The 23,600-nt window shown below is 47.6% G+C and overlaps 1 protein-coding gene across 2 annotated transcripts in view; it reads right to left on the bottom strand.

Annotated features, from left to right (window-relative positions):
• Positions 1-5,266: 5,266 nt before the first annotated feature.
• DDX31 (DEAD-box helicase 31) overlaps positions 5,267-23,600 on the bottom strand; it is a 43,942-nt gene continuing 25,608 nt past the window's right edge. For both annotated transcript variants that reach the window (XM_056505118.1, XM_056505119.1), the window contains exons 18-20: positions 18,203-18,314; positions 12,958-13,138; positions 5,267-5,702 (exon numbers count right to left, since the gene is read on the bottom strand). In XM_056505118.1, the coding sequence (XP_056361093.1) occupies positions 5,552-5,702; positions 12,958-13,138; positions 18,203-18,314 (444 nt within the window). In that variant the 3' untranslated portion in view covers positions 5,267-5,551. The remainder of the gene's footprint in view (positions 5,703-12,957; positions 13,139-18,202; positions 18,315-23,600) is intronic.

Below are 23,600 nucleotides of genomic sequence, written 5' to 3'. Positions count from 1 at the left end.
TTAAATGTGGAAATAAAACTTCTTTACAAACAAACGGGTCTCGCCTCCGCCGGCCCCTTCTTCTCCTCCCGCTTGTTTGCTCTGGCGGAACGGCCGCCGCCGAGGGAAAGGGAAAAGCCAAGAGGAGTTTTCCCACCTCCCATCGCACTGAGCCCCCACTCCCCTGGGCTCGGTGTCACCCTGGGGTCGGTGTCTCCCCCCGGGCTCGGTGTCCCCCCCTGGGCTCGGTGTCACCCTGGGCCCGGTGTCCCCCCCGGGCTCGGTGTCCCCCCATGGGCTCGGTGTCACCCTGGGCTCGGTGTCCCCCCATGGGCTCGGTGTCCCCCCCATGGGCCCGGTGTCCCCCCCCGGGCTCGGTGTCACCCCCCGGGCTCGGTGTCCCCCCATGGGCTCGGTGTCCCCCCATGGGCTCGGTGTCACCCTGGGCCCGGTGTCCCCCCCGGGCTCGGTGTCCCCCCCATGGGCTCGGTGTCCCCCCATGGGCTCGGTGTCCCCACCCCGGGCTCGGTGTCCCCCCATGGGCTCGGTGTCCCCCCATGGGCCCGGTGTCCCCCTGGGCTCGGTGTCCCGCCGATGCAGTGCCGGCATGCGGGACCGGCCGCGGGACGAGAGCAGCGGGGAACCGTGCGCGGTGATAGCCGCGACTCCGGTGAATTAATAACGCTAATCTTAAGTGTATAACTGCCTAAGTGCTTTAAATGATCGCTTTGGAAAATGGATTGTTTCCACCCTTTAAAAGTGTCGCTCATCCGGCCGCGGCCAGCGGGCCCGGCAGCTGGTGCCCGGGACAGCCGGGCAGCGCTGGCCAGCTCGGGGAGCCGACAGATGGGCTGCGGGTCCCCCGGCCCCGGCCGCTCCCCCCGGCTGTCTGCGGAGCCCCCCCGGCACCCACCAGCCCCGGATCCCCCTCCCCGGCTCCCCGGGCCGGGTCCCAGCCCGGCTCCGTCCCCGGAGCTCTGCCCGAGCCCCGCGGGGAGGGCGATTGTCGGCTCGGCCAAATGCACAGCCACGCCTGGGGGCGAGAGCCCCCGGCCTTTGTGGATGGGGCTGGCTCTTTGCATGTGAATGGGGGAGTTTGGTAAATCCCCGGGCCTCGGCTGGGCGAGGAGGAGGAGGAGGAGGAAGGGGGGGTCGCTCCCAGCTCGGGGTTAATGAAGTGGGAAAGGAGTCTTTCAGAGAGGCCTGCAAACAACCCCCTCCCTGGGCAACAACCCCCGTCCCAAATCCTACATGGATTGACTTAAACCCAGGGGATAAGTGCTTTAAATTAATCTCATTGAATAAGAATGAGGCCAAACAAAACTCTTTAAAATCATATTAAAAATCTATCAAAGGACAACTTGCAGTGGGTGTGCTTTTCATTTTGTGAGCCCAAAGGCAAGGAGCATACAGCAACCTTCCTCCCATTTACACAGCAGGAATGTGAATCAAAGACATTCTCTAATATTTAATTGTCCTTGTAGCCACAGCATATTCCTCCTCTTACATTAATGAAGTACAAGGCTTCGTTACACGTTTGTAATTGCAATATTTAAATTTGTCATTTCACATCTGGAAGGAGCTGGAAACTCCCCTGTACCACCGGGTCTGAGCCAGCACCATAACAGAGTGCCTGGGTGCAGTTTGTGCTACAAGGATGGTAGGAGAGAGCAGGACAGTCCTGAGGAAACCTCTGCCCTGGGAAGGGGGAATGGCTGTGCTGGGAAAGAGAGAAGAGGGGATGTGAGGGCTGAAGCTGTTCCTGCTGGAGAGCTCACAGCACAGTCAAGCCTCAAGGTAAAGCAGTTTAGAGAAGACACCACAGGCTCTAAGCAGAGAACACTGCACTTGTGTGTGGGAGGATCTCAGCAGCCTCAAAACCTGCTGAAGGACCAACCTCACCTCCAGCTCTGTGCAGGGACTGAGATGGGAGCCTGTGTCCCACAGCAGAACCCACCAGCTCTGACCCTGCACCTACAGCAGCCCCTGAGCAGAAATGTTTCCAGAGGATGGTGCCTGGCAAGGCCCCAGGGGTAGGACAGGCTGTGCTGGGTTGAAATTATATGAAGCAAAAAAATGGAACAGCTCAGAAGCACCAGTCCCAGCAGGGAAACCCTTGGAGTATTGCACCAGTTCTGCTCTGTGGATTTCTCCAGGGGACAAAGTCCAACAGACTGGTTGGGTTCTGTCAGCTCCAGACTCTGAATCCAGAGGGTGCAGTGGGTTTGCCAGGACCAAACACAGTCCTGGCTCCCAAGTCCCTTCCAGGCTTTTACCCAGCTCGAGGGCACAGCTTTAACCAGGAGCAGCACCCTTGGAACAGACACAGCAAGAGCTGCTGTGCTGGACATGCCAGCACACACGAAGTCACTGCAATCAGCAGAATTGATTCTAGCCAAGATATTCCATGGCTTCATCTGAGCACCAAACAAAACTATGTCAGAATGGAAAGTCCAGAACACTGTTGCTTTTCCTGCCCTCTCCTCAGGTTTATGGAGGAAACAAGGTGCTGTAAGCAGGGAGGTTCTCTTGCTTTCTACCCTGCTTAGTTATGGTGTTCTCAGCAGCCAGGGACCAGAGCTGTGTCCTGTGTCTGACCCTTGCCCCAAGGTGACCTCCTGGCTATTTCCTAATCCAAAGCCTTGCAGTGTGAAGTCAAGATGCTCCAGTTGCAGAGGAGAGGAGGATGTGAGCTCCTACTACAGGTAAAGGAACAGAGGCAGAAGAGAGCTGAGAAAACACAAGAGCATCTCCTGCAATCTCAGGGTGTGAGAGCAGGGAAGGCAAACCCAGCTAAGCCCTGGTCTGACTCACAAGCAGCTTTGTAGAAAAGTTCACAGTGACAATATTTCCACACCAAACCCAGGGACTTCAGGCTTCAGGGCAGTGAGGCCCTTGCCCTTCACCACAATCCAGACAAGCAAATGTGTCCAAAGCCAAAACCAAAGCTGCAATTCCATTGACACTGCCAAACCCAGCTCCCCTCCCCTGCCAGCTCTGCAGGCAGCTCCCACCCAGCCAAGACCCCCTCAGCACACACCCTGTACCTCAGAGCAGTTCAGGGCAGCATCCACCTGCTCCATGCCTCAGGAATCCACTGTCAGCCCCAGCTTGGGTGCTCAGAGATTTGGGAACCTCTGCACACACAACACCCTGGTCCTGCTGCAGGTGGAGGAGATTTGCAGGTGGTGGAAATGATGGAACTCTACAGCAGCTCACAGCCCAAAGCACCACACCCTGCCCTGCCTGAATGAAAGGATGATTTGAGCAAAATCAACCCCAGACCTACCAGGTTCTTCTTGAATTGAGTGAACAAGGGTGAAGCCAGCTCAGAGCCAATCTGGAGCTGCCCAAGTGTAAATAAGGGCAGATTTTGACTCCTGCCCACCCAGCCACAATTCAAACACATTTTGCTCATCAGCCTTCAAGCTGACTAGGAGAAAACTTGGCTTAACTTCAGGTGCATGTGCATTTCTTTTAACTCTTTCTTATTTAACAATCTCTATCCCTAACCACACAAGCAATCCAGCCCTATCTGCTAAAGATGGTGAAGCTGAATGAAAAAGGTACTCATCTTTTAAAAAAAAAAATCTTATTCATCATAACCATTTGTACTGCTTCATGCCCAGTTAATAAAGGCAGCAATGAGACCTCCTGATGTCTCTCACCTATGTGGTGTTGGCCTTTTTTTCCTACTATTATGAATTTGCCAATAGTCCCTATTAATTCCTATGTGACAGTCAGCCAGGAGAAGGTCATGTATTTTCCCTTCATGCACAAGATCATTCCCAAACTTGCACTCTCTGCATCATTCTGAGTCATTTTCATCCTCAGGGGTTTCTTTTCTGTTTAAGTTGACATTTGCCTTAAACCTGATTGCTTTTCCAAATAGTTCTTGTAACAAAATCAGGTGGGCTTTATTGCTATTTTATTTTAATCTAATAAATGTTTGTAACTTCATTCTCTGCAAAATCATGGTTAATTTGATACTGGAGGCTTTTTATCATCTTTCAGAAGTGTTCAAAAAAGTATTGCAGTGAAATCTCAGTGTTTGATAATTGCCTGGGAGGAAATAAAAATTCTGCTTTCAAAAGTTACTTTCACTTCAGAAATTAAATACTTTAGGGCTGATTGCTGCTCTCTTACAATCCTTTGTATGACTCACTACAGCCTTAAGTAGGTGCCCTGAATTCTGCATTTACATCATTTTCATCTGTTTATACTCCTTTTTCAGTACTTTTCTTCCTTCTGACGTCTGAAATTGCCACTATTTGAGCACTTTCTGCTCCTGCATTAAACATGTCTGGCTCAGGTCATGGGTGGGCTGCTCTTCCTCATCCCTTTCCTCGAGGAAGGCATGTGCAGGGAGCAGAAAGTTGAGTTTAGCTGGGTTTGTGCTGTTCTCACCTGTGCCTTGCTTGGTTCCTGTGTTCTAGGAAGAAGCAGAGGGAGGAACATGGAGAGGGACAGGTGGGTGCTCACCTGTAGGAGCTGGGAAATCTCCTGCTTTGGGGGCACCTCCCCACTCTCAGGGCAGTTTGGGTTTCATTTCACACACTGTGGTGAACAAGTGCCAGTCTCAGCACACATCCTGCATCCCTTTTCCCAGTGTCCCAGTTCCCTGATGGCAAATGGGAAAAGCAAGGATGAAATTCATTAGCTCAAAACAGGCCCAGCAAGGCAGAGAACCCCAAAAGGCTGGGTCACTACTGGCAAGGGTTTGCAAGAGCCTGCAAAAGCTTTCATGTTCAGAGGGGTGAGACATCTCATCCTCCCTCTGTGTTACATAATCAGGAATGACAACATGCTGCAGGCAAGGAGAGATTTGGAGACTGCTGGATTCCACTCTGGCTCCTTCCCACAGTGACAAGGTTTGTTCCCCAGCTCAGGAGCTGTGACAGAAGTTCTGTGCCCATGAGCTCTGCCCCAAAGGGACTGTGTGTCATCACACTGAAGAGTCCTCCACAATCCTGCCACTGGCATCATTGCAGGTGGCAATTCTGACTAACAGTGACCAGGGACAGACCTTGCCCAGCACACAGAGGACAGGAGAGGAGGTGGCAGCAAAGTGGCTTCATTAGCTGAGACAGGAGCAGAAGTGCTCCCATTACAGTGACAGGGCACATTCCCTTCTCCATGGTGCTTATGGGACACTCCCCTGCCATGTTTACCTGGCTGGAAACAGCAAATGAGGGATTGTGGAGTGTTCCTTAAACAGAAAAGCACCTCCTGCTTGCCCAAACTTGTCTCACTTTTCTGTTGCACACACATCACGTTTCTCTGAAAATCATATTTAACCATTTTTTTTTTTTATTTTTCTTGCTAAAAATCCACCTTAGGAACACGGTGCATCTCCAGGAGGCCACATTCAATTGCAGCAGTACAACAGGACACGCCTAGATTCCATTCCTCTTGGACCTATGGAATGAAGGGGAGGAGGCCAAGCTCCCCAGGATCCCTCCCACATTTGCCTGATAGATTGAAACACTCCTCAGCCGATTTGGCAGGTCACCCTGACCCCCGGCTGAGGCACTCCAGCAGCTTTTACAGCCAGTGACTGGAAAGGCCTGGCTTATGTTGGAATCTGCTGGTTGCCAGCTTTTCTCTGCTTTCTCTTCTTCTTCTTCTTGACCTTGGCCCCAGCAGAGTCCATCCCACTGGAATATTCAGAGCGCAGGATCTCCGCGAGGCGCCGCTTGCCGTGGGTCTTCAGCAGCTCAGACCTGGGCAGGGGGAACAGCAGAGCAATTAGGGAATTAAGAACCCCTTCTCCTGCTGGGTGGGTTCCTGCAACACCACTGACAGTTGTAAGTTAGAGAAGGAGCAGCTCTTTTTCCTTGAGGCTTGATTTGAAATTCTGCCTCATGTGAAATTAGGTATTGTTGTGACAGGTTTTCACAAAGGTGGCAAAATATCCCAGCGTTTTTCAAAGCAAGCCTTTGTTCTGTACAAATGCTCTTGCAGGGGTGGTGGGGAGAAGGAGGGAAGCTGGTGTGTGCCTGAAGGCTGATGAATAAGGTGACACAGCAGTTTGGAAATAATAATAATAAAGAATAATAATAATAATAATAATAATAATAATAATAATAATAATAATAGCTCAGTGACACTGAACAATGGAAACATTTTATAAACAGAGCTTAAATCCAGAGCTTGAAAACATAACCCTCTCCCAAACAAACCAAGGAAAAAATTAGAATGTTATGAATCTAAACCCAACAGATCCAACAGATTTTCTTTTCTTGCAGTGTCCTGCAGCCATCTCATGCACTCTCTCCAGAGACTGGCTTTTGCAAGGATAGCTGCATTCTGCCTGGCCACCAAACTCCAACATGGATGTCCCTGCAGCCCTAAACTGCCAGCTATAAATATAAAAACCCACTCAGCATTTTCCCACCATGAGTTCTGCCACTGTCCTGCTCTATAACCTTGGGCAAGTCTCACCCTCAGTTATTCCAAACACAGTCTCTTGGGTGCAGGACCAGTCATTCCCTACCTCATTCCCATGGTCCTGGGCACATCAGGGTGCCCTCAGCTCCTGGTGCTGGCATGTCCCACCCCTCTCCTCATGACCACAGAGTCACAGACTGGTTTGGGTTGGAAGAGACCCTAAACATCATTCCTTTCACTAGACCAGCTCCAACCTGAGCCCCTTCCAGCCTGGCCTTGAACACCTCCAGGGTGCACCTCTCTGAGCAAGTTCTAGCAAGGACCTGTAACAGATCTCAGGTTTTTCCAGAAAAACAGAACAGAAACCTGTGTGTCCCTCTGAACATGAGGGAACTGAACAGCAGCTCCACAGCCACACCAGCAAGCTTTGGTGACAACACAGGGACTCAGCAGTCCCAAAGGTGACACCTTAGCACTGCCTCAAAGCCCCTTCAGGTGTCCAAACCCACTCTGGGCATTGAAAAGAAGGAATAAATTCTGGCTGCAGCAATGGATCAATACTTTCAATAGGCCAGGGAAGACAAGGGAAGTGAACTCTTGGCTGCCTGGGGCATTTCCTTGCTCCCTTCCCACAGCCTGTGCAGGTGTGTCCTCTTCTCAGCCCCCTTTACCAGTGGGAAAAGTTCCTATTTGACACTTTGATTGTTGTCTCCAAGCATTTCCTACAGTAATTCCTGGGTTTCCAAGCAACACCAGTTTATTTAACAACAGGGAACTCTCTGCTGCAAAAGAACAAGGAATCCACCAGTAGCTGCCGGGCTGAGCTGCAGCTCAGCAGGGAGGTTGTCCAACACTTTATTATCAATCAGGTGAAATTGCTGCCCAATTAGTAAATCAATACTCCCTGCTGAGGTGATCAGCTGTACACAGAAAAGCAGGGATGCAGGGAAAAGGGAGATTTCTCCCTCTAACCCAGGGCCACAAAAATCAATGGAGTTGTGCTGTGGAACCTGTGCTCATCGTGGACAGAAGAAAAGCAGCTGTCAAGGCCCTGTTTAACCAGGAGATGGAAGAGCTACAGGGAACAGCACCAGCACCAGCCTGCAGTGACAGCACACCAGGAAACTGCACCAGGTCAGGAGCTGATTTCTGCTGTAAAGCTGTGAATTCCCTCTCTGCCCAACTGGTGACAGTCTCTGGGGCTCTGCCAGAGCAGCGAGATAACCACAGGCACCTTCCCTCAATGGAATGAGACAATGCCCAGGAGAACAGAGCAAGCCCTTAGCACTCATCCCTGAGCATCCCTGGGCAAGGTATTTAATCTCCTTGGCCTCCATGTCCATTCTCCCAGCCCCCTGTGTTTTCCCTGTTGCTGGGGGCTGGTGGGATGTTAATTTAAGGGAGCTGTGTGGTGATAGTGTGGCAAAAAGCTTCACAGAAAGGCTGTAAAGTGTAAAGATGCATTTACAACACAGACAGAACCCATGTTCCCACCACTGGAAAAACACATGGATTATGAGCATCTCTTGCTGTGATCTCATGTCTAGGTATCAGAGTTTACTGAGACAAAGGAAGGAAGGAAGGAGGGAAAGATTCAGGTTTAGAACTGCCTGTGCACATCTGTAATTAAACTGCAACCTCACAAAAGCTGGTACCAAGACCCTCAGCAGAGAGACAACAGGAAAAAGAGGAACTGTCCCCAGATGACTTTATTATCTCCTGAAAGGCTGGAAAAGACCAGGCCAAAGTTTGAAAGACAAAAAAAAAATAAAAAAAAAGTTCTCTTCCAGAAAACTGGAATGATTTTATTCAGTGTTTAAACATGAGAAACTTGTGAACATTGCTAAATACATCACTGAATGATGAAAAGGCAGGAGAGGAACATCTGGAAGAAAAAGTGTCCAGTGAAGGAAAGAGTAAAATCCTCCTTTCCTGTGCTTCAGTTCCCCTCTACACCCCCTTACAGAGCTATTCCCAGCATGCTGCTCCCCTTCCCCTCTCAGGAGCTACACTGATCTTAGGGATGCTGGTGCTGCCCAAAGCTCCACCCCTGAGGAAATCTGAATGGTTTGGACTGATCTCCTTCTCCTGGGTCTTGTTTGCTGCTCAGAAGATGCCTCTGCTCATCTTTTCACTTCAATGTGAGTGAGCTTTTCTTGGAGGTGTCTCTCAACCTGGCTGGCATCACTGCCTGCTCCTTTGTCTTGCTGTGTGAGAAGCTGCTGCAATGCAGTGCACAGGTGTAGTGACCTTTAACCAACTCCCAGCATCTGCTGCAGCCAAAGGCTCCCAAACTGCTCAGCTGAGGAAGGAGGAGGATGAAGTTCTATGCACAGCAGAACTCATGGTGTGTCTTTGGAGGAGACCCGAGGAGGCCATTCCATTTATCAGAAAACATTTCAGTGTGGATTGCACTATCAATCTGCCTGACAGCATCCCCAACAGCTCCTTGACACTGTGCCAGCAGCAGAGCTGGGTTACCTCTGGGCCAAGGCTGCTGCAACACCTGCTTTTCCTCCTTACAGCACTGGATGAACCATCTGCAGCCAATGCAACCCTGTTTGGGTTGGTTTTGCTGCTGTTGTTTTTGCAGAGTGGGGGCAAGAAATCCATCAGCAATCCTACACTGCTCTCGACAGGTCAACAGATGGCCCAGGTTCTCTGCTCCCAGCTGATGCAGACACTTGAGAAGATGGAGGAAAATTATTACCCAGGCAGAATGAGCACCAAGCCTGCTCCAGAACACTCAGGGCAGGGTGGTCTCCACACTGGGATGTGCTGAACAGCAGAGCCCACCTTGCCCTACTGAAGTCAAATGCATTTCAGCCACACAGAAACCCCAATCTCACTTTCACTGCCAGCCCCTGGTCTTCACCCTATGGAAAAGGACAAAAGCAGCACTGGGAGGCTGGGAACCTCCCAGGATTTTTGCTTCTGTCAGGCCCTTTCCCAGTCTACAGGACAGAATATATTTCAACTAGAGAGAGATGATAATTTTTGGTGCAAAGCCCCCAGCACAGAGGTTTTCCAGCTCTGTGTGCAAGCACTGTACACTTGATCAGAGATGGAGCAAAGGCTCTGTGCTGCAGCCACAGTGCAACAGGACAGTAATAAAGGGCACTGCTGTATGCAGGAAACAATCAGATGGATTTTACAACTGTAAAACTTTAATTTCATAAGAGGATTTATTTCATAACATCATGATAACATCAACTGTGTCCCTGAACTGCCTTAATGAGGAGTGATGGTGATGTTTCCTTTCACAGCAGCCATGTCTCTTACTCTCATTTTTGACTCCATCTGCCCATGGATACATGCTCTTACCTGAGCTCCAGTTTGGCTTTCTAGAACAGACTGCCCAAACCAAGTGAAATTCCCAGTGGGCAGAATTCCAAAGTTGCATTTTGACTAATTAAGTGATATCAAGAAAGCTCTAAATGTGCACATAAAAACTGGCAAGCAAAGTGCTTCTAATGATGAGACAATTGCTGTGCAGGGAGCCCCAGCTGCAGCCTTGAATCACAAGCCTGTATCAGTCTTTTCAAAATTGTCAATGCCAAGATGTTCAAAAGTGGAACCTAGGATGTGAGGTGGGAGAGAAGGTAAAAGGCTGTGAGTCTGCACCCAAAGGAAACTGCTGCCCTGGCCATGTGGAGGACACAGGGCTACCAGGTCTATTTCCCAGGAGTTGTCTGATTCTATCTGACCTGCTGAAGAATGAATTAACACAGTGATCTTGCAGCCAAAGCCTTCAGGCCATGCCCATCTCCACATCAGAGCAATGGCACTGTGATAATGAGGTACAGCAGTGCTCAAACACTTCTTCCTGATCTCATTTTACCTGAGGGTTGGACCTAAACTCTGAAGCACAAGGGGGTTTTCACCTTTGTTTTTATATCACTTTTTGCATATGCTGTAGCAATTCTTGATACTCATAAGTAAATTCAACCTTTCTGAGCATTTCTTGCATCAGAGATTCCTGTAGCAGGGAGTTCCACAGAATCAGCTGAACTAAAGTCATCTTTCTTTGTAATGACTGGAGCTCACAAAAAAGCCAAATTAAGTTGCAACTCCTCACTGCAGTGAAAGCCTTTGGGGGCACACACTGGCCTTCCTGGTTTCAAAGGGAAAGGAGACCCTCAGTTGTCACAGATTCCCATGAAAGCCTACTGATCCAGAATGCAAAATCCTGAGCAGCACAGGGATGCATGGTGGAATGGCAGTGGGTCTCTGGCATTTGTATTGTGAAGGAGTCAAAAGACAAGTCTATCTGGCCTGTCAGCCACTTCCTCAGCGTGCTGCGACTCCACAGTGAACCAAGGACAGCTAATCCCTCAATGGAAGTGGGATCAGCTTCCTTGCCTCTACCCTGCAGTCAAAGCATGAGCCCAGACACTGCCTAAGCTGATGTACTGTAATTCAATATGCAGTATCTGGTTCGTGGGCTCATCTCTCCCCTAAACACAGCACTGCATCTTGCACAAAACATCACCAGCAATTATTGCTCCGTCTTCAGATCGGGTTTTGCAAGACCCACTGCAGCTGAGGGGACAGCTGGTTTGCACAAAGACCTCTGAAAAATACATGGAAGTTAACATGGGCACTGAGGAGAGGGCTGCTCCCACGTTTCAGCACTGAAACATCACACACCTGGCTGCTCCTCTCTGTGTCTCACCTTCCCCGAGCACGCTCTCCAAGGAGGCGCCGAACATAAAAGGAGACTTCAAAAGAAATGAGAAGTTTTCTTTGTCCTCTTAAGGAAACATTTAATGATTGCCTTTACCCCACTTTCAACCTGGAGTGCCTGTTCTTTATTCTCTAGGCAGGTGCTGAGAGATGAGGCTTTAGTGAGCAGCCTGATTAAAAACCAGTATCGGGTGTTGGGAGACAATGTGTAATACGACAACCAACACTCACAGCATCATGTGAGAAATATAATTAAAAAGATTACTCTGTGACTGTGCTGTTACAATTTCAAGCCTTGCATTTTACAATTAGAAAGCATTTGTCTTCTAAAAGGCAGGCTAAGTTTTGCTTTCTGCTTTGTCAGTGTGAAATCAAAAGCAATTCTCTAAGTTAATAGCATTATCCTGGATTTATGCAAGTGCAGACTGAATTTGAATTGATACTCACTTTCTCTAAACTATCCCATAAATACTAATATACCCTCTCTCTTTATTTATTTATTTTTTTAAGCACACACAGAGAAAGCTGATCAGAACCAAGTTTCACAGGCAGAAGCAATTGTTGCATATTACAACTCTGGCTATTTTTTGCAGGGTCTTAACTTTGCAGATGCTCCTGGATTTGAAACCTGGAGCTTGAGCTGTGATGGAGCTGTGCAAAGTCTGCCCACCTTCCTTGAGCTGCAATTCTGTGATCCACGTGCAAATGAGCTCTCAAATCACTCTCAGGCCATTTGTTCCAACACCTCCACATCCCCCAACCCTGCGTGTAAATACCTACTGTATCTTGAGCTTGTCTGTGCTATAATGGGATGAGGACTTGGGGAGGAGGAACCCCCGTCTAAAAGAGGTTTGTAACAAGGGAAAAAGTAGCTCTAACAGAGTAGCAACATCACAGGAACAGAGAGAGGCATTGTTACAGGCCAAGTAATCCTGTGACACGCTACTGTCAGTCATAGCTTGACACCCTGCTGGGCCAGCAAGACATCAAAGCCCACCCCATACCATCTTACATGCTCTTTATCAGCTAATCAGGCTATTCTTCCCGAAATAAAGCTCCCTTAAATCCCCTGCTCACAGGGGCATTCCCATCCTGTTGCCCATCTGCTGAGGAGGGTCAGCTGGAGCAGGAGGCAGAGCAGTGGCCTGTCCCTGGTGGCTGCTGAAAGCAGGACAATGCAGGCTCCAACTTTTTATTTTAAAATCCCTTCCCCTTGCATTTTTTCTTTTTACAGGATAGGTGCATGTGCAAGAGAAGTGCCCAGCCCTGGAACAATTATGTGGATTAGTGCTTTAATTGCATGGCTAAGGTTTGCTAAAGGAGTTTGTAACAACAATTACACAGGAAGAGTCACAATTGATGCAAAGAAAGAAGATTTTCCTGCTTTGAATTATTGCAGTGATTTTACTGGCAAGGCAGAGGTTTGGATCCTGCCATTGCACCAGGGAAGAGAGCATGTCCTTAGCACTGTGATCCCCAAAAAGAGGACTATCTGTCCTGTGGAACCAACTCAGAGCAGGCAGGATCAGATGCACTGAGCACCTTCATCTCCCTTGCAAGCACAGAAGGGGGTTCAGGGCTCCTCCAGCAGCATCAGGGAGTCTCCAACTCCTTACACAGAGCAGGAGTACCAGAACAGCCCTGAGCACACACTAGAGGGGACAGAGCTGCAACTCTGGGCTTGCTGCAGACTATTCTCAGGAGAGATCCCACAGGATTTTGCAGAAATTCTTTTGCCAGAACTACTCACACCTCCAGGTTTGCAGAAGGATCATTTCTACCAACAGATCTGCTTTTTGAATTACACTTGATGCCTGCAGCAAGCCCACCACCTTGAGGAGCAGAGCAGAGCCCAGTGTGTCACACAATGCTCCTTGGCTCAGGAACATCAGGCTGACCTACCTTTTTGGTGTTGGCTTGGTCTTCCTCTTGGAGCCTGCAGCTGGAAGAGCAGTCAGGTTCTGGGGGGCATCTCTCAGTCCAAAGCTCTTGGCCACATGACCCAGGTGGAGAGATTTGATGTGGAAGATGTGCTTGAGTTCCTTGGGATAGGTGGTATAGGCACAAAGGAAAGACTGCAGTGCTGAGGGGAAGGAAAAACACCAGAGAATTCTGTTTGCTGCTGCATTTTATATATATACACACACACAGACTCACACACACACACACATATATATATATATATATATATACACACACACACACTATTAAAGATTCAGCTGTTCCAGCTGAAAGGACACTGGTCTGGTCCTTTGGGACACCTTCTGGCCAGCAGCTGGCAGAAAAGGTTGGCATGTTAAAACCCTGTGAAGGTTGCAAAGTACTGGTACAATCCCAAAAGGGGAAGGGAGGTGCTGGGGAGGTGTTAGGAACTGAAACAAAGCTCCATCCAATTGCACTGGGTTTGCCTCCTGCAAGGCTGCTCCTTTGGCCACAAAAGGTGAGTTTGTAGCACATCTCTCAAGAGTCACTGACACTCAGTGGCAGCAGGTATGAGGAGAGTGGGAACAGAGATGCAGGGACAAAGAGAAGCATGGAAGCACAGGAAGACTCCTCTGATATTAGAGTCCCAGTAGTCCATGCATTTTTCACCAGTTACCAGCTAGTCCCTTATAAATATCTGAGAGCCGGATGGATTTCCTGACTCATCAGCACACTGAGAACAGAGCTCACCTTCTCAAAAGGGAAAAATAATAGAACTGTGTGCAAATTTCCCTTCCCATCTTTATATTCCTGTAATGCCCTTCCCTCAGGGCTCATTGCTCTAAAGACAATCATCCACTAATATGAGCACTACCTCTGCTCCTCCCCATCCCCAGAACGTTAACTACACCCGGGCTGGCCCCTGCTCTGGGAATAGAGGGACTCCCAGGAAGGAAACTGCAGCTCAGAAAATGCCTCCCCTCAATCCCCTGCTGCTGCTCTGCTTGCTAAACCTCCTGTGTCTCCCCAGCCCTCACTCCAAAGCACCACCTGCATCTTCCTCTCCCTCTCACTCCTGACTGCAGTGAGCTCTAAACTCTCACCTCTCCTGCCCTTGCCTGTTGAGCCACCGGACCAGCAAGTTTGCCCACAGCTTATGTCTAATCTCTTGGCAGCAGCCGGAGATTGGAGTTTATGAACAGTAATAAAAATGTCATTTTAGCAGATCAGCTCCTGGAAGGACCCAGGGAATCCATCAAAGCTCTGTTTACTGAGCAAAGCGAACTCCTTTTCCCAATCGATGAGAAGAAAAGATTGAGTTTTTTGCACCTTCTTCCCAATTTCACAGTGCTGCTCTTTTAGAGGCTTCTGAGCACCCAGAGACCTGTGTTTTCCCAAAAAAGAGAATACTAAATTCCAAATACTGTCTCAGTGTCTCGTCTGAAGGCCATCCTTCTGAGGGCTTATAAACCAGCTCAAATGTTCTCCAAAATCCTGTTCTGCTGGATTGTTTTTTTTTCATAAAGTTATTGGTCAAATTCACCTATGAGAAGGTGTAACTCTTCAAAGGGAACAATAGAAACTTGCTCCTGCTTTGAATTCAGTCCCATTGGAGCTAATCCAGCTGTCTGCCTCACAGCATTTGAAATGGCTGGTACTAAAGATCCCGTTATTATGAAGGCTGAGCTCACCTCCCACAGTTGTGCAGAGAGGAAAAGCTGCTGCTACCAACTCCCCAGATCAGAGTTAGAGAATCAAAGTGTCAAAGGCTCCCCTCTTCCCAAAGTCCTGACAGACATCTGCCAGATCCAGCTGTGAGTCAGAGCACACAGAACCAGGGAGGCACTAACCCAGAGCTGAACTGAGAGCCTGGCTGGACCTGCAGGTCACAATCCCAGCCCAGGAAACTGCCTCACCTCTGAGCAGCTCAGAGCTGAGATGTTCATTACAGCACCCATGAGGCTGAAACTAAGATCTTTGTGGATGAGATTCTTTTAAAAATCTCTACTATCAAGTCTTTAGACCTCTCAGTTGTCAGAGCCATGTTTTCTGGCTTTTATGTGCAATTAGAGTGGACAGATACTGATAGTTTTATTGGGTTTTTTTTTTTAAAGTTGAAATTTTTTTATGATTTTGGGATTAAAGAGACAGAGCTTTAGGAAAACAACTCACAAAGATTGGTAACAGAGCTGGTCAAGCCATAATTCATGTACAGGCTTCCTTATCTTGATGCCACAGGAACAAACTGCCTGAGCTGTTGAGAGTTTTTGCCAACACAAGTCTGAGGTAACATGTACTGCCTTGGAGTGGGATTTGGACTTGTGCTCATGTAAGACAGAGGATTTAAATTGGTTTTTTGTACCTCTGCATCCCCATTTTTCTCCAGGAAATATAAGTGTGGAAAATCAAAGGAAGAAAAGAAAAAACCCAGTGTGTTCTATGCATGATGGGGGTGAGATGGGCTGGTTTGTTGTTATTTTAAACAGGGGATGAGAGGGCAATGAGATATGAAAGGGAGACAGGTGACATAACCTGTTCACCAGGCTCTGACCTCCCAGCCCTGGCCCCAGGGCATGGCCTCAGCGTGGCTGGGTAAACTGGGAGGCACTGGGAGGCACCTTGCCAGAGCAGGAGGGAAGGATGCACCAAAGCACCACGGACTTGAGCTCTGTGCCATTGCCCTGGGCTCCTGGGACTCTGAAAGGAGGAGGCAAAATGCTCAACTGCTGGCTGTAAAACTGGGAAACGAGGAGGAGGAAAGCAGGGTTTGCTTCCTTACCCTCTGTGTAACTCAGGGGCACACAGGATCTGCCTCCTGAGCTCTTTCTGGCCCCACAGCTCTGAAATGAAGCACCTACCACCATGCAAAGCCTTGGGATGAGCATCCAGCCCTTCCCAAAAGAGGCTCCCCTCTTGACAAGGTTCATCCTCCAGGTAGCAGGGCCCAGCCAGACCCCTCCTCCCACCCATCTCACTGCTGATCAGTCAATCAAGTTTGAAGGGCAGCACCTTCCCTGAACCATTTGATTTGAGTGTGAAAACCACGGGACCCAGAGGCAGAAGGGGAGAGCGGGCAGGGAGCCACTCGCCTTTTGAAAGCAGGCTGCAGTGCAAACACTGCTTATTAACATTGACTGGGTCAGAAAATGGGGAAAAACAGAAAAAGAGAGAGAAACAAATGCATCTCTGGCACAGTTTCCAATTGATTGTCTGCCATGAAAGCAAAAGCCAGCTGCCATGTTAATTATTCATGATGCCTGGCTCAGAGGGGAGGAAGAGGGGCTTATGGAAGCCACTCAGCAGTGGAAAATTTGCATATGTAGATAGCAGAGTTGGAAAAAGAGGTGGAGTGCTCCTCTACAAGATAAATGGAATGCACAACATTTCAGATTTTCCTGATGTATTTTCTGTGCTTCTTTTCTGTGGCTAAAGAAGTTACTAATGCTGAGGTCAGCAACAAGTGTGTGTGGGTGGATGTGTGCACAGTGACACTGGGTGGAGAGAAACCACAGAGGTTTTTTAGGTGTGACCAGAGTTATTCACTGGCTGCTCCTATCACAGGCATTTCAGGTTAGAAGTTTGCATGGGGTACAAGAAGTCCCAAAGGAGCAGCAAGAAGCTCATCTGTGCAGAATGAAGGATTATGATCATGTCAGTCACATGCTTTGAGATTGTGGATTTAAAAGAGCACCTACAAAATTACACCACACACCTGAAAACAGGTGAAAGCTGCTTGTGTAGCAAGTCCAACACTTTCACTGCAGGAGGAAGGTGTTTGAAAACCCTAAGGAACTGAAATCAGCTCTGCAACTGCTAGAGGTGGGGTGAGATTTCAGCCCAAGGATGTGCAGTGGTGTGGGGAGAGCAAAGAGTGAAACAGCAGAATTTCAAATACTTTGCCTCTCAATACAGCCAAACATAATCAAAAGCATGCAGAATAACTGGGGTAAGCAGGTGGTCACAGGAGATACTCTGGTTGCTCTGCTGTGTCATCACCTAAGAAGGGAATACAATATTCAGAAAAAAAACAGCACCTCTGACCTCCTGAACAATCACTTCTCAAGGTTCCAAAGAATTTTCATGCTGAACTGAACTTTTATCTTGAGAACAGCCTCTCCTTCTCCAGTTATTGTATAACTCCAAGAGCAATTTCCCCATATGGTTTTGGACCCCTTGGAAGGTGATTTCAGAAGGTGAGCACATGAGGCACACCTGTGCCACACCTGTATGCAGGTGCACACAGCAGGTACACAGAATGGTAAACAGGAATGATGCAGAACATTAAAATTTATCTCACCAGGACCTCCTCAACTGGAAATGCTGAAGAACTGAAATAACTTGAGGAGACTCAAAAGAAGGGGAAAGGCTCCATTCCTAAATACTGTGAGCAAGAATGGCTTAGTCTCTCATAAAGGGTTTGCATTTTGTGGACTCAGTAACTCATAGTCAAATTCCAAATGATTGCCCAGGAGCTCTGGGGTCTGACTTCCCACAGTGCCCACCCTGCACCACACTTTTGGCTCCTCTCAGGAGACAGTTTGGTATTTCTTTTCCTACCACATCCCCAGCAAGAGTTTAATCTTTCTCCCAAATCTGTCTTCGTCTTGATTTTCCAAACTGAGAGGAAGAAGGGCAGAGTCTCTTACACTGCTCAGTGACAACTGCTGTGCATCCTGCTTGGAAAAGATGGCAGACCAAACCCCAGGCTTGTACACAGCTACCATCATCAAGTCCATCCCAGTTTTTATTCTTCCTGCCTTTTTGAGTCGTTGCCCCTCTCTCTTTAATCTCCCATCCCACACAACCAGCTCCAGTCCAAGATCCTTTCCTGGTCAGGACTGCATCCTGTCTTTCACTTCAAATTCACCCCTGGTGTGAACTGGAGGCATCTGATGGGAATTGCAGCAGGATGTGGTGGAGGAAGTCACCCATCCCTTTCCCAGCATGACACACACAACCCACTCACTCCTCTGATTGGGTCAGAGCCCTCAGATGTGAGTCCCACTGAAAGCCAAGACTAAATCTCATTTGCACATAATATGGGAATGCCAGAAATTAACATTTAATATCACCACAAAGCCTTCTGGGCCTGCCTCAACCCCCTGCAGAGCCCAACAGCCCCAAAATGTTTCTTGCAGGCCTTTTCCCTGATGCTGTGCCCCAGAAGAAAACCTTGGCAGCTCCTCTGAGCCCCTGTGGGATAAGTGGAAGGAAGCTCACTGACCTTTCTTTGCCCACCGGACAGTCTCCTCGCTGGAGTGGACGTGATTTTCAAATTTTGTCTGCAGGACTGTGGCTCTCTCCCGGACTTCCTGAGGGTTCTTGCCACAGGATTTCTACCAGGGAGGCAGGAGGATTAGAGGAAAGAGAGAATTTGAGTCAGGAATAATGAAGCAGTTTACAATAGATTTAATAACAGTAAAATCACACAGCAACTACCCAGGGGCCAACAAAGGTAATCCTCTCAATATTACTAGAGGAAAAAAAAAATCCAGATAAAGATGTTAAAGTCAGAGCAGCCGGTGAGCGCCGTGTGGTGGGGAGAACAAATCAGTTTTAATTTTGTGTTTTCTAACATCTATCATGTATCTTTTCCCCTTGCTTTTCTTTTCTCTTCCCCTCTTTTTTTTCTTTTTTTGCTTCCAGGTACAACAGGCCAGATCCCACTGCTTGTTTCCACTGGAATTATTTGGAATAACTCCCCAAGACCCTACACGAAGAGTTTCAGAGTGATACTGCAAATTCCCCTGTGCACTTCCCCAAAACACCCAGGGCAGGAGACCATGAGATCCACAATCACCCCCAAACTCCAGAGAAGAGACCAAATTCAGCACCTGTGAACAAAGGCAACCAAATGAACTTCTCATGAATTCCAGCATGGATTTCTACATGAAGTTTCCTCACTGTAAACACATTTGACTGGAACTGTCATCACTTGGCTCCTCTAGAGCAGGACAAGCCCCTTGCACCAAAGGCAAGGCAGAATAAACTTCCTCAGGCCAAAAGAGCAACTTTGCACGTGTTCCAGCTTTCCTGGGATCAGACTGTAGGATGCAGTTCAGGAAGTGGAAAACAAACATTCCTGGGAGCAAGCTGTTACTGGGAGGAGAAGGGAGGCTCTCTCCCTCTCTGAGGGATCCAGGCAGAGAAAGGAAATGTGGACCAGAAAACAAGTGATGGAAAGCTGACAGCAAAGTGCACAGCCAAGCATCCATGGATGTGCACCTCTCCCAGAAAAGGGCCAGAGTTCTCCAGTGTGACTCAGACAGGAGCCAGCATCCAAGTGTGAGAGTGCCAGACCCAGGCAGCAACTTGGTACTGGTCAGACCCCTCACCCGAGCAGGGCTGACTGAATACAAACATCCAGCTCCTGGCATTCTGGAGCAGGCCTGTGCCAAGGCAGCAATCCTGTTGTTCTTCTCTGGCAGGTCTGCATGCTAATGCTGCAAACCCCTCGTTCCTCTGTGCTGCTGCCAGTCCACAGGAGCCACATCCCACTGACACCACAAACAAACCCCAGGGACTGTGGGGGCTGCCAGCACCTGACACAAAATGCTGTCCTGTCCCAGATGTGCCACTCTGTACCCAACAGCAAACATGGCCAGAGAGACCTCAAATGTAGTTTAAATACCCTGCACTGTGCCCTTTCTGAAACTCAGGATCCCACAGCTTCCAGGCACTGGGTAATTCCTCAACAAAGCAAACACAGCTGGGGCTGGAGCTCCTGCTCACTCACTGCCTGGACTGACCATCCACCTGCATCTCCAAAGACAGCCTGGCTACTTTAACACATGAACTCTCCCAAATTTCTGTCTCTGCTGTCTCTCAGTCCCCTCAGGAACAGCTCATGACCCATCTCACAGAATCACAGCATCATTTAGGTCAGAAATGACCTCCAAGATCATTGAGTCCAAACTTTGGCTGATTATCACTGCCAACCAAACCATGGCATGTCCAGTTTTTCCTGAGCACCTCCAGGGATGAGGACTCTACCACCTTCCTGGGCAGCCCATTCCAATGATTAACCACCCCTGCAGTGAAGAAATCCTTCCTGATGTCCCACCTGAACCTCTCCTGGCACAGCTTGAGGCAGTGTCCTCTCCTCCTGTCCTTGTTCCCTGGGAGCAGATCCTGATCCCCACCTGTCTGTGAGTTGTCTTCCCTGAACCTCCTTTTCTCCAGGCTCAGCCACCCCAGTTCCCTCAGCTGCTCCTCACATTTTTCACTCTCTGGACCCTTCCTCAGCTTCTCTGGACACTCCTCTCACAGGTGTGCCCTGAAGCTGAGCCTGCCCCAGCCCAGGGGCTCTGCAGAGGCTTGGTGACCCCCTGCCTGCCCCAGGTGGCCACTCCTTGCTGTCACTCCCAAGTTTCCACCGACATGTAACACAAAACTTTCTGGCCCCGCCTGCTCCTCCCGGCCCCCAGCACTTTCCTTTTGTTAAGCCTGGCAGCACCAAGTGTCACCTTCCCAGCGCTTTTTAATATGAATGTGAAATTAGTGAGGTTTGCCCTTTCCCCTGGCGGACAGAATCCTCTGTTATTAAAAAGTAAAGCACTTTAATAATGAAAACTTTTTCTCTTTTTCCTGTGTTTTAACTGTTTAAAATTAATGAGAAGGGCATAACGGTTGTCAAAGCGATATTGAAAGCTGGGTAGCCAGGACCGAATAAGCACGAAAATCCCTCCAGAGTGTTAAATAAACAGTGCTTCAGCCCCCTCTGAATCCCTGTGTTGGTTATTGTATACATTCTGTAACAGCACTCAGAATAGATCTGAGCACCGGGGAGGCAGAAAGGTTTCAGAATTCCAATAAAGGCCTCAAATTAAAGACAGCCTGGTGCGAATTCCAGGAGAAAATTAAAGAGACCTCAAGCTTAAGTGACAGGTGACTTGCTTCTGTGTCACAACTGTCAGGGGATTTAGTGATAATATGGCAATATATTACAAAGGACTTTTCTTATTCCCCCCTTTAGGTTTCAAAATGAGGCATCTCTTCTTCCTGGTGCTGGGGGAAAATAAAAAAAAAAAAAAAGTAAGACAAAAATGAGGGATAAAAAACTAGGTGCATAATTTCCAAAGTGTGAGGTCAGTGCAAGAGATATAAATAAAATAAAAAAAAGCAAATGGCAGGAAACATAATGTCCTCAGAAAACAGCTTCTCCCCTCCTCCCATCTCCACCTTGTCTTTTATCCCCTTCAGACCCTTGAGACAGTCTCATTTTAAAATTGCACCCTAATGGGCATGAAAAAAAACCTGTGTTTGATTCCTGTCTTCCAGGGAGGTTCATCTAAAAAACATCAACAAAAAAACCCCAACAAAAATCCCCACCCCAATAAAAATAATAATAATAAAAAAATCTAAATTTAAAACTGACTCAGAGGCAAACTGAAAATAAAACCTGCCCATGATTGAATGTCTGGACAGATCAAATAAATCAGTGCTACTGGAAGGGCATGGAAGCCATTCCATGTGCTTTACTCACACAGGCAAGCTTTAATCCTGGTTTGCATGAGCAGGACAATTAATTTGAGACCTTACACATTTTTCCAAGACCCCAAAGATAAAAGCCTACCCCAGAGATTTGCCTGATCTGCTCCCCATCTAAATTTGTTCCCTCAGTTAAATAAGCAGCACTGTTGCCATCATGGAGAAACAGTGGGATAGAACTTTTTCTGCCTTGTGATTCCTTCAAAGCCTGTTCTGGCTGATCCCAAACCACTGGCATTAATGACTGTGGACAACAACAGTGTTTATAAGCTAAAAGAAGAAATGCAAGAGAAAAAAAGTCAGGATGCAATGTTATTTAACCAGTTTGAAACATCAGGGGAGCTCCCAAAAAAGCCAACTCCACCAGAAAAAGATACATGGATTTCTGTCAGAGCAAGGAAACTTCCAGTGATAAAGATGGCAGGTTTTAGGTTTGAGAGGTTGGGGTAAGTACTGAAAAGTTCTGATTTCATTAAGAGAACATGATAATGAAGAAAAAAATATTGAAACACAGTAAGACTAGACTGAGGTAGAAAAGTTCATTCTTAGAACAGGAAAAAAAAAAAAAAAAAAAAAAAAAGATGGGGAAAACCCACCAAAAAGCCTGGCTGTAACATCTCCTGCTTCCATTATACTTCAAAACAAAATGAAGGATTTTGTTTTAATAACAACTTTTTACTAACCTCCACACACCTTCTCTAGAACTCACCAAGTCCCCCTTGCCCCCCTCCATAAAAGTTGAAAGATCAAATTTATTCTCTTTGTAGGCAGGTGAACACTCACACGCCCAGACATAGCCACATATATATTTCATATACCTAAATATAAAATATACATTTTACAGGCACTTCAGCTTGCTCCCTGGCTGCACACAGAAGCCCAAAAAATACATGTTCCAAGGTGGTACTTATAATGGACTTGAGTTGAGGCAATGAGAACTGAAGAGCATCATAATGAGGTTCCTGAGTGCAGGGCTGTAATATATACATGACTCAGAGCATGGAGAGCTGAACCTCCCTCCAACATCCCAGTCAGATCAGCTTCAGCTCCTCCTGACACCTCCTCAATCCCTCCCTGTCCCACTGCACTCCCAGCTTATTGTACTGTCCACGTGGCAAATTTAGGGAATTTAATAGAGATTAACCCTCCTGAAAACTTGGGAAATGTCCCTGCAGCTTCTGAGCTGACCACTCACAGCCTCCATGGCAATGCAAAACATGGAGCTAACAAACACAACAACTGATTGCATGAATGTATTTTTCAAGTAATTCCTGAAGGAGTCTGTTTCATATTGACAGAACTGTTGTAATTCCATCCCCATTAAATGATACAGAATTGTTACCATAAGGAGAAACTCTGTCCTTAAATCCCAATTCTTTCAGATTGAGTCATATGAAAACTGGTTGTTCTGTATTTCTAAATTCCTGCAAGAGATTAAAACCATCCTACAACCACAGTGGATGGATTTCAGCTCCAGTGAAGTCAACAGCAAAATCCCACTTGCTTTCATGTCAGAGGGAAAAGAGGAATTTAATGCAACCTTTGAAAGCAAAAGGAACCAAATTTTTCTGTGCAAGTTCCTGCATGCAGCACCTGGCACAGCAGGGCCTGCCAGCAGCACTGCCCAAACCAGCAACTCCTCCTCTCAAAGAGGGGCTGGGTTTAGAGCTTTTTGGAAGGAAAGGAAGGAAGCCAAAAGAAGTGTATTTTAAAAAAATCTGTGCTTAAATGTGTAGAGCATTTGACAATTTGGAAGCATGGTAGAAATACCAAGCTTATCAGTTTTTGGTTAGGTTTTTTTTGCTAAAAAGACATTTTCTCCTGCCATTTTTCAAAACTTAAATTCTAATTTCCTGGAACAAAACATGTTCTCTTTTTTGCCCACTTCACATGAAATAACATTAGTCCCCACATCTGGAACAACGAATATTCTGTCCCATGTCAGTATCAAATTTAAAATACAATTTTTGCAAAAACTGAATTGCTAAAAAAGTCTTCAAAGGCAATCTGAAGTTTTCCCTACTATAAGCACATTTGGGTCAAAAGGAAAATATTTATACATGGAACTATTTAAAATAATTTCTGCACTAACAAATCACGACTGAACTTCGTTATGAGGTGGTATCCTAGGC

Source organism: Oenanthe melanoleuca, chromosome 17 (genome assembly GCF_029582105.1).
Source record: "Oenanthe melanoleuca isolate GR-GAL-2019-014 chromosome 17, OMel1.0, whole genome shotgun sequence".
Taxonomy (NCBI): domain Eukaryota; kingdom Metazoa; phylum Chordata; class Aves; order Passeriformes; family Muscicapidae; genus Oenanthe; species Oenanthe melanoleuca.
This window is presented reverse-complemented; position numbering and strand designations above follow the sequence as displayed.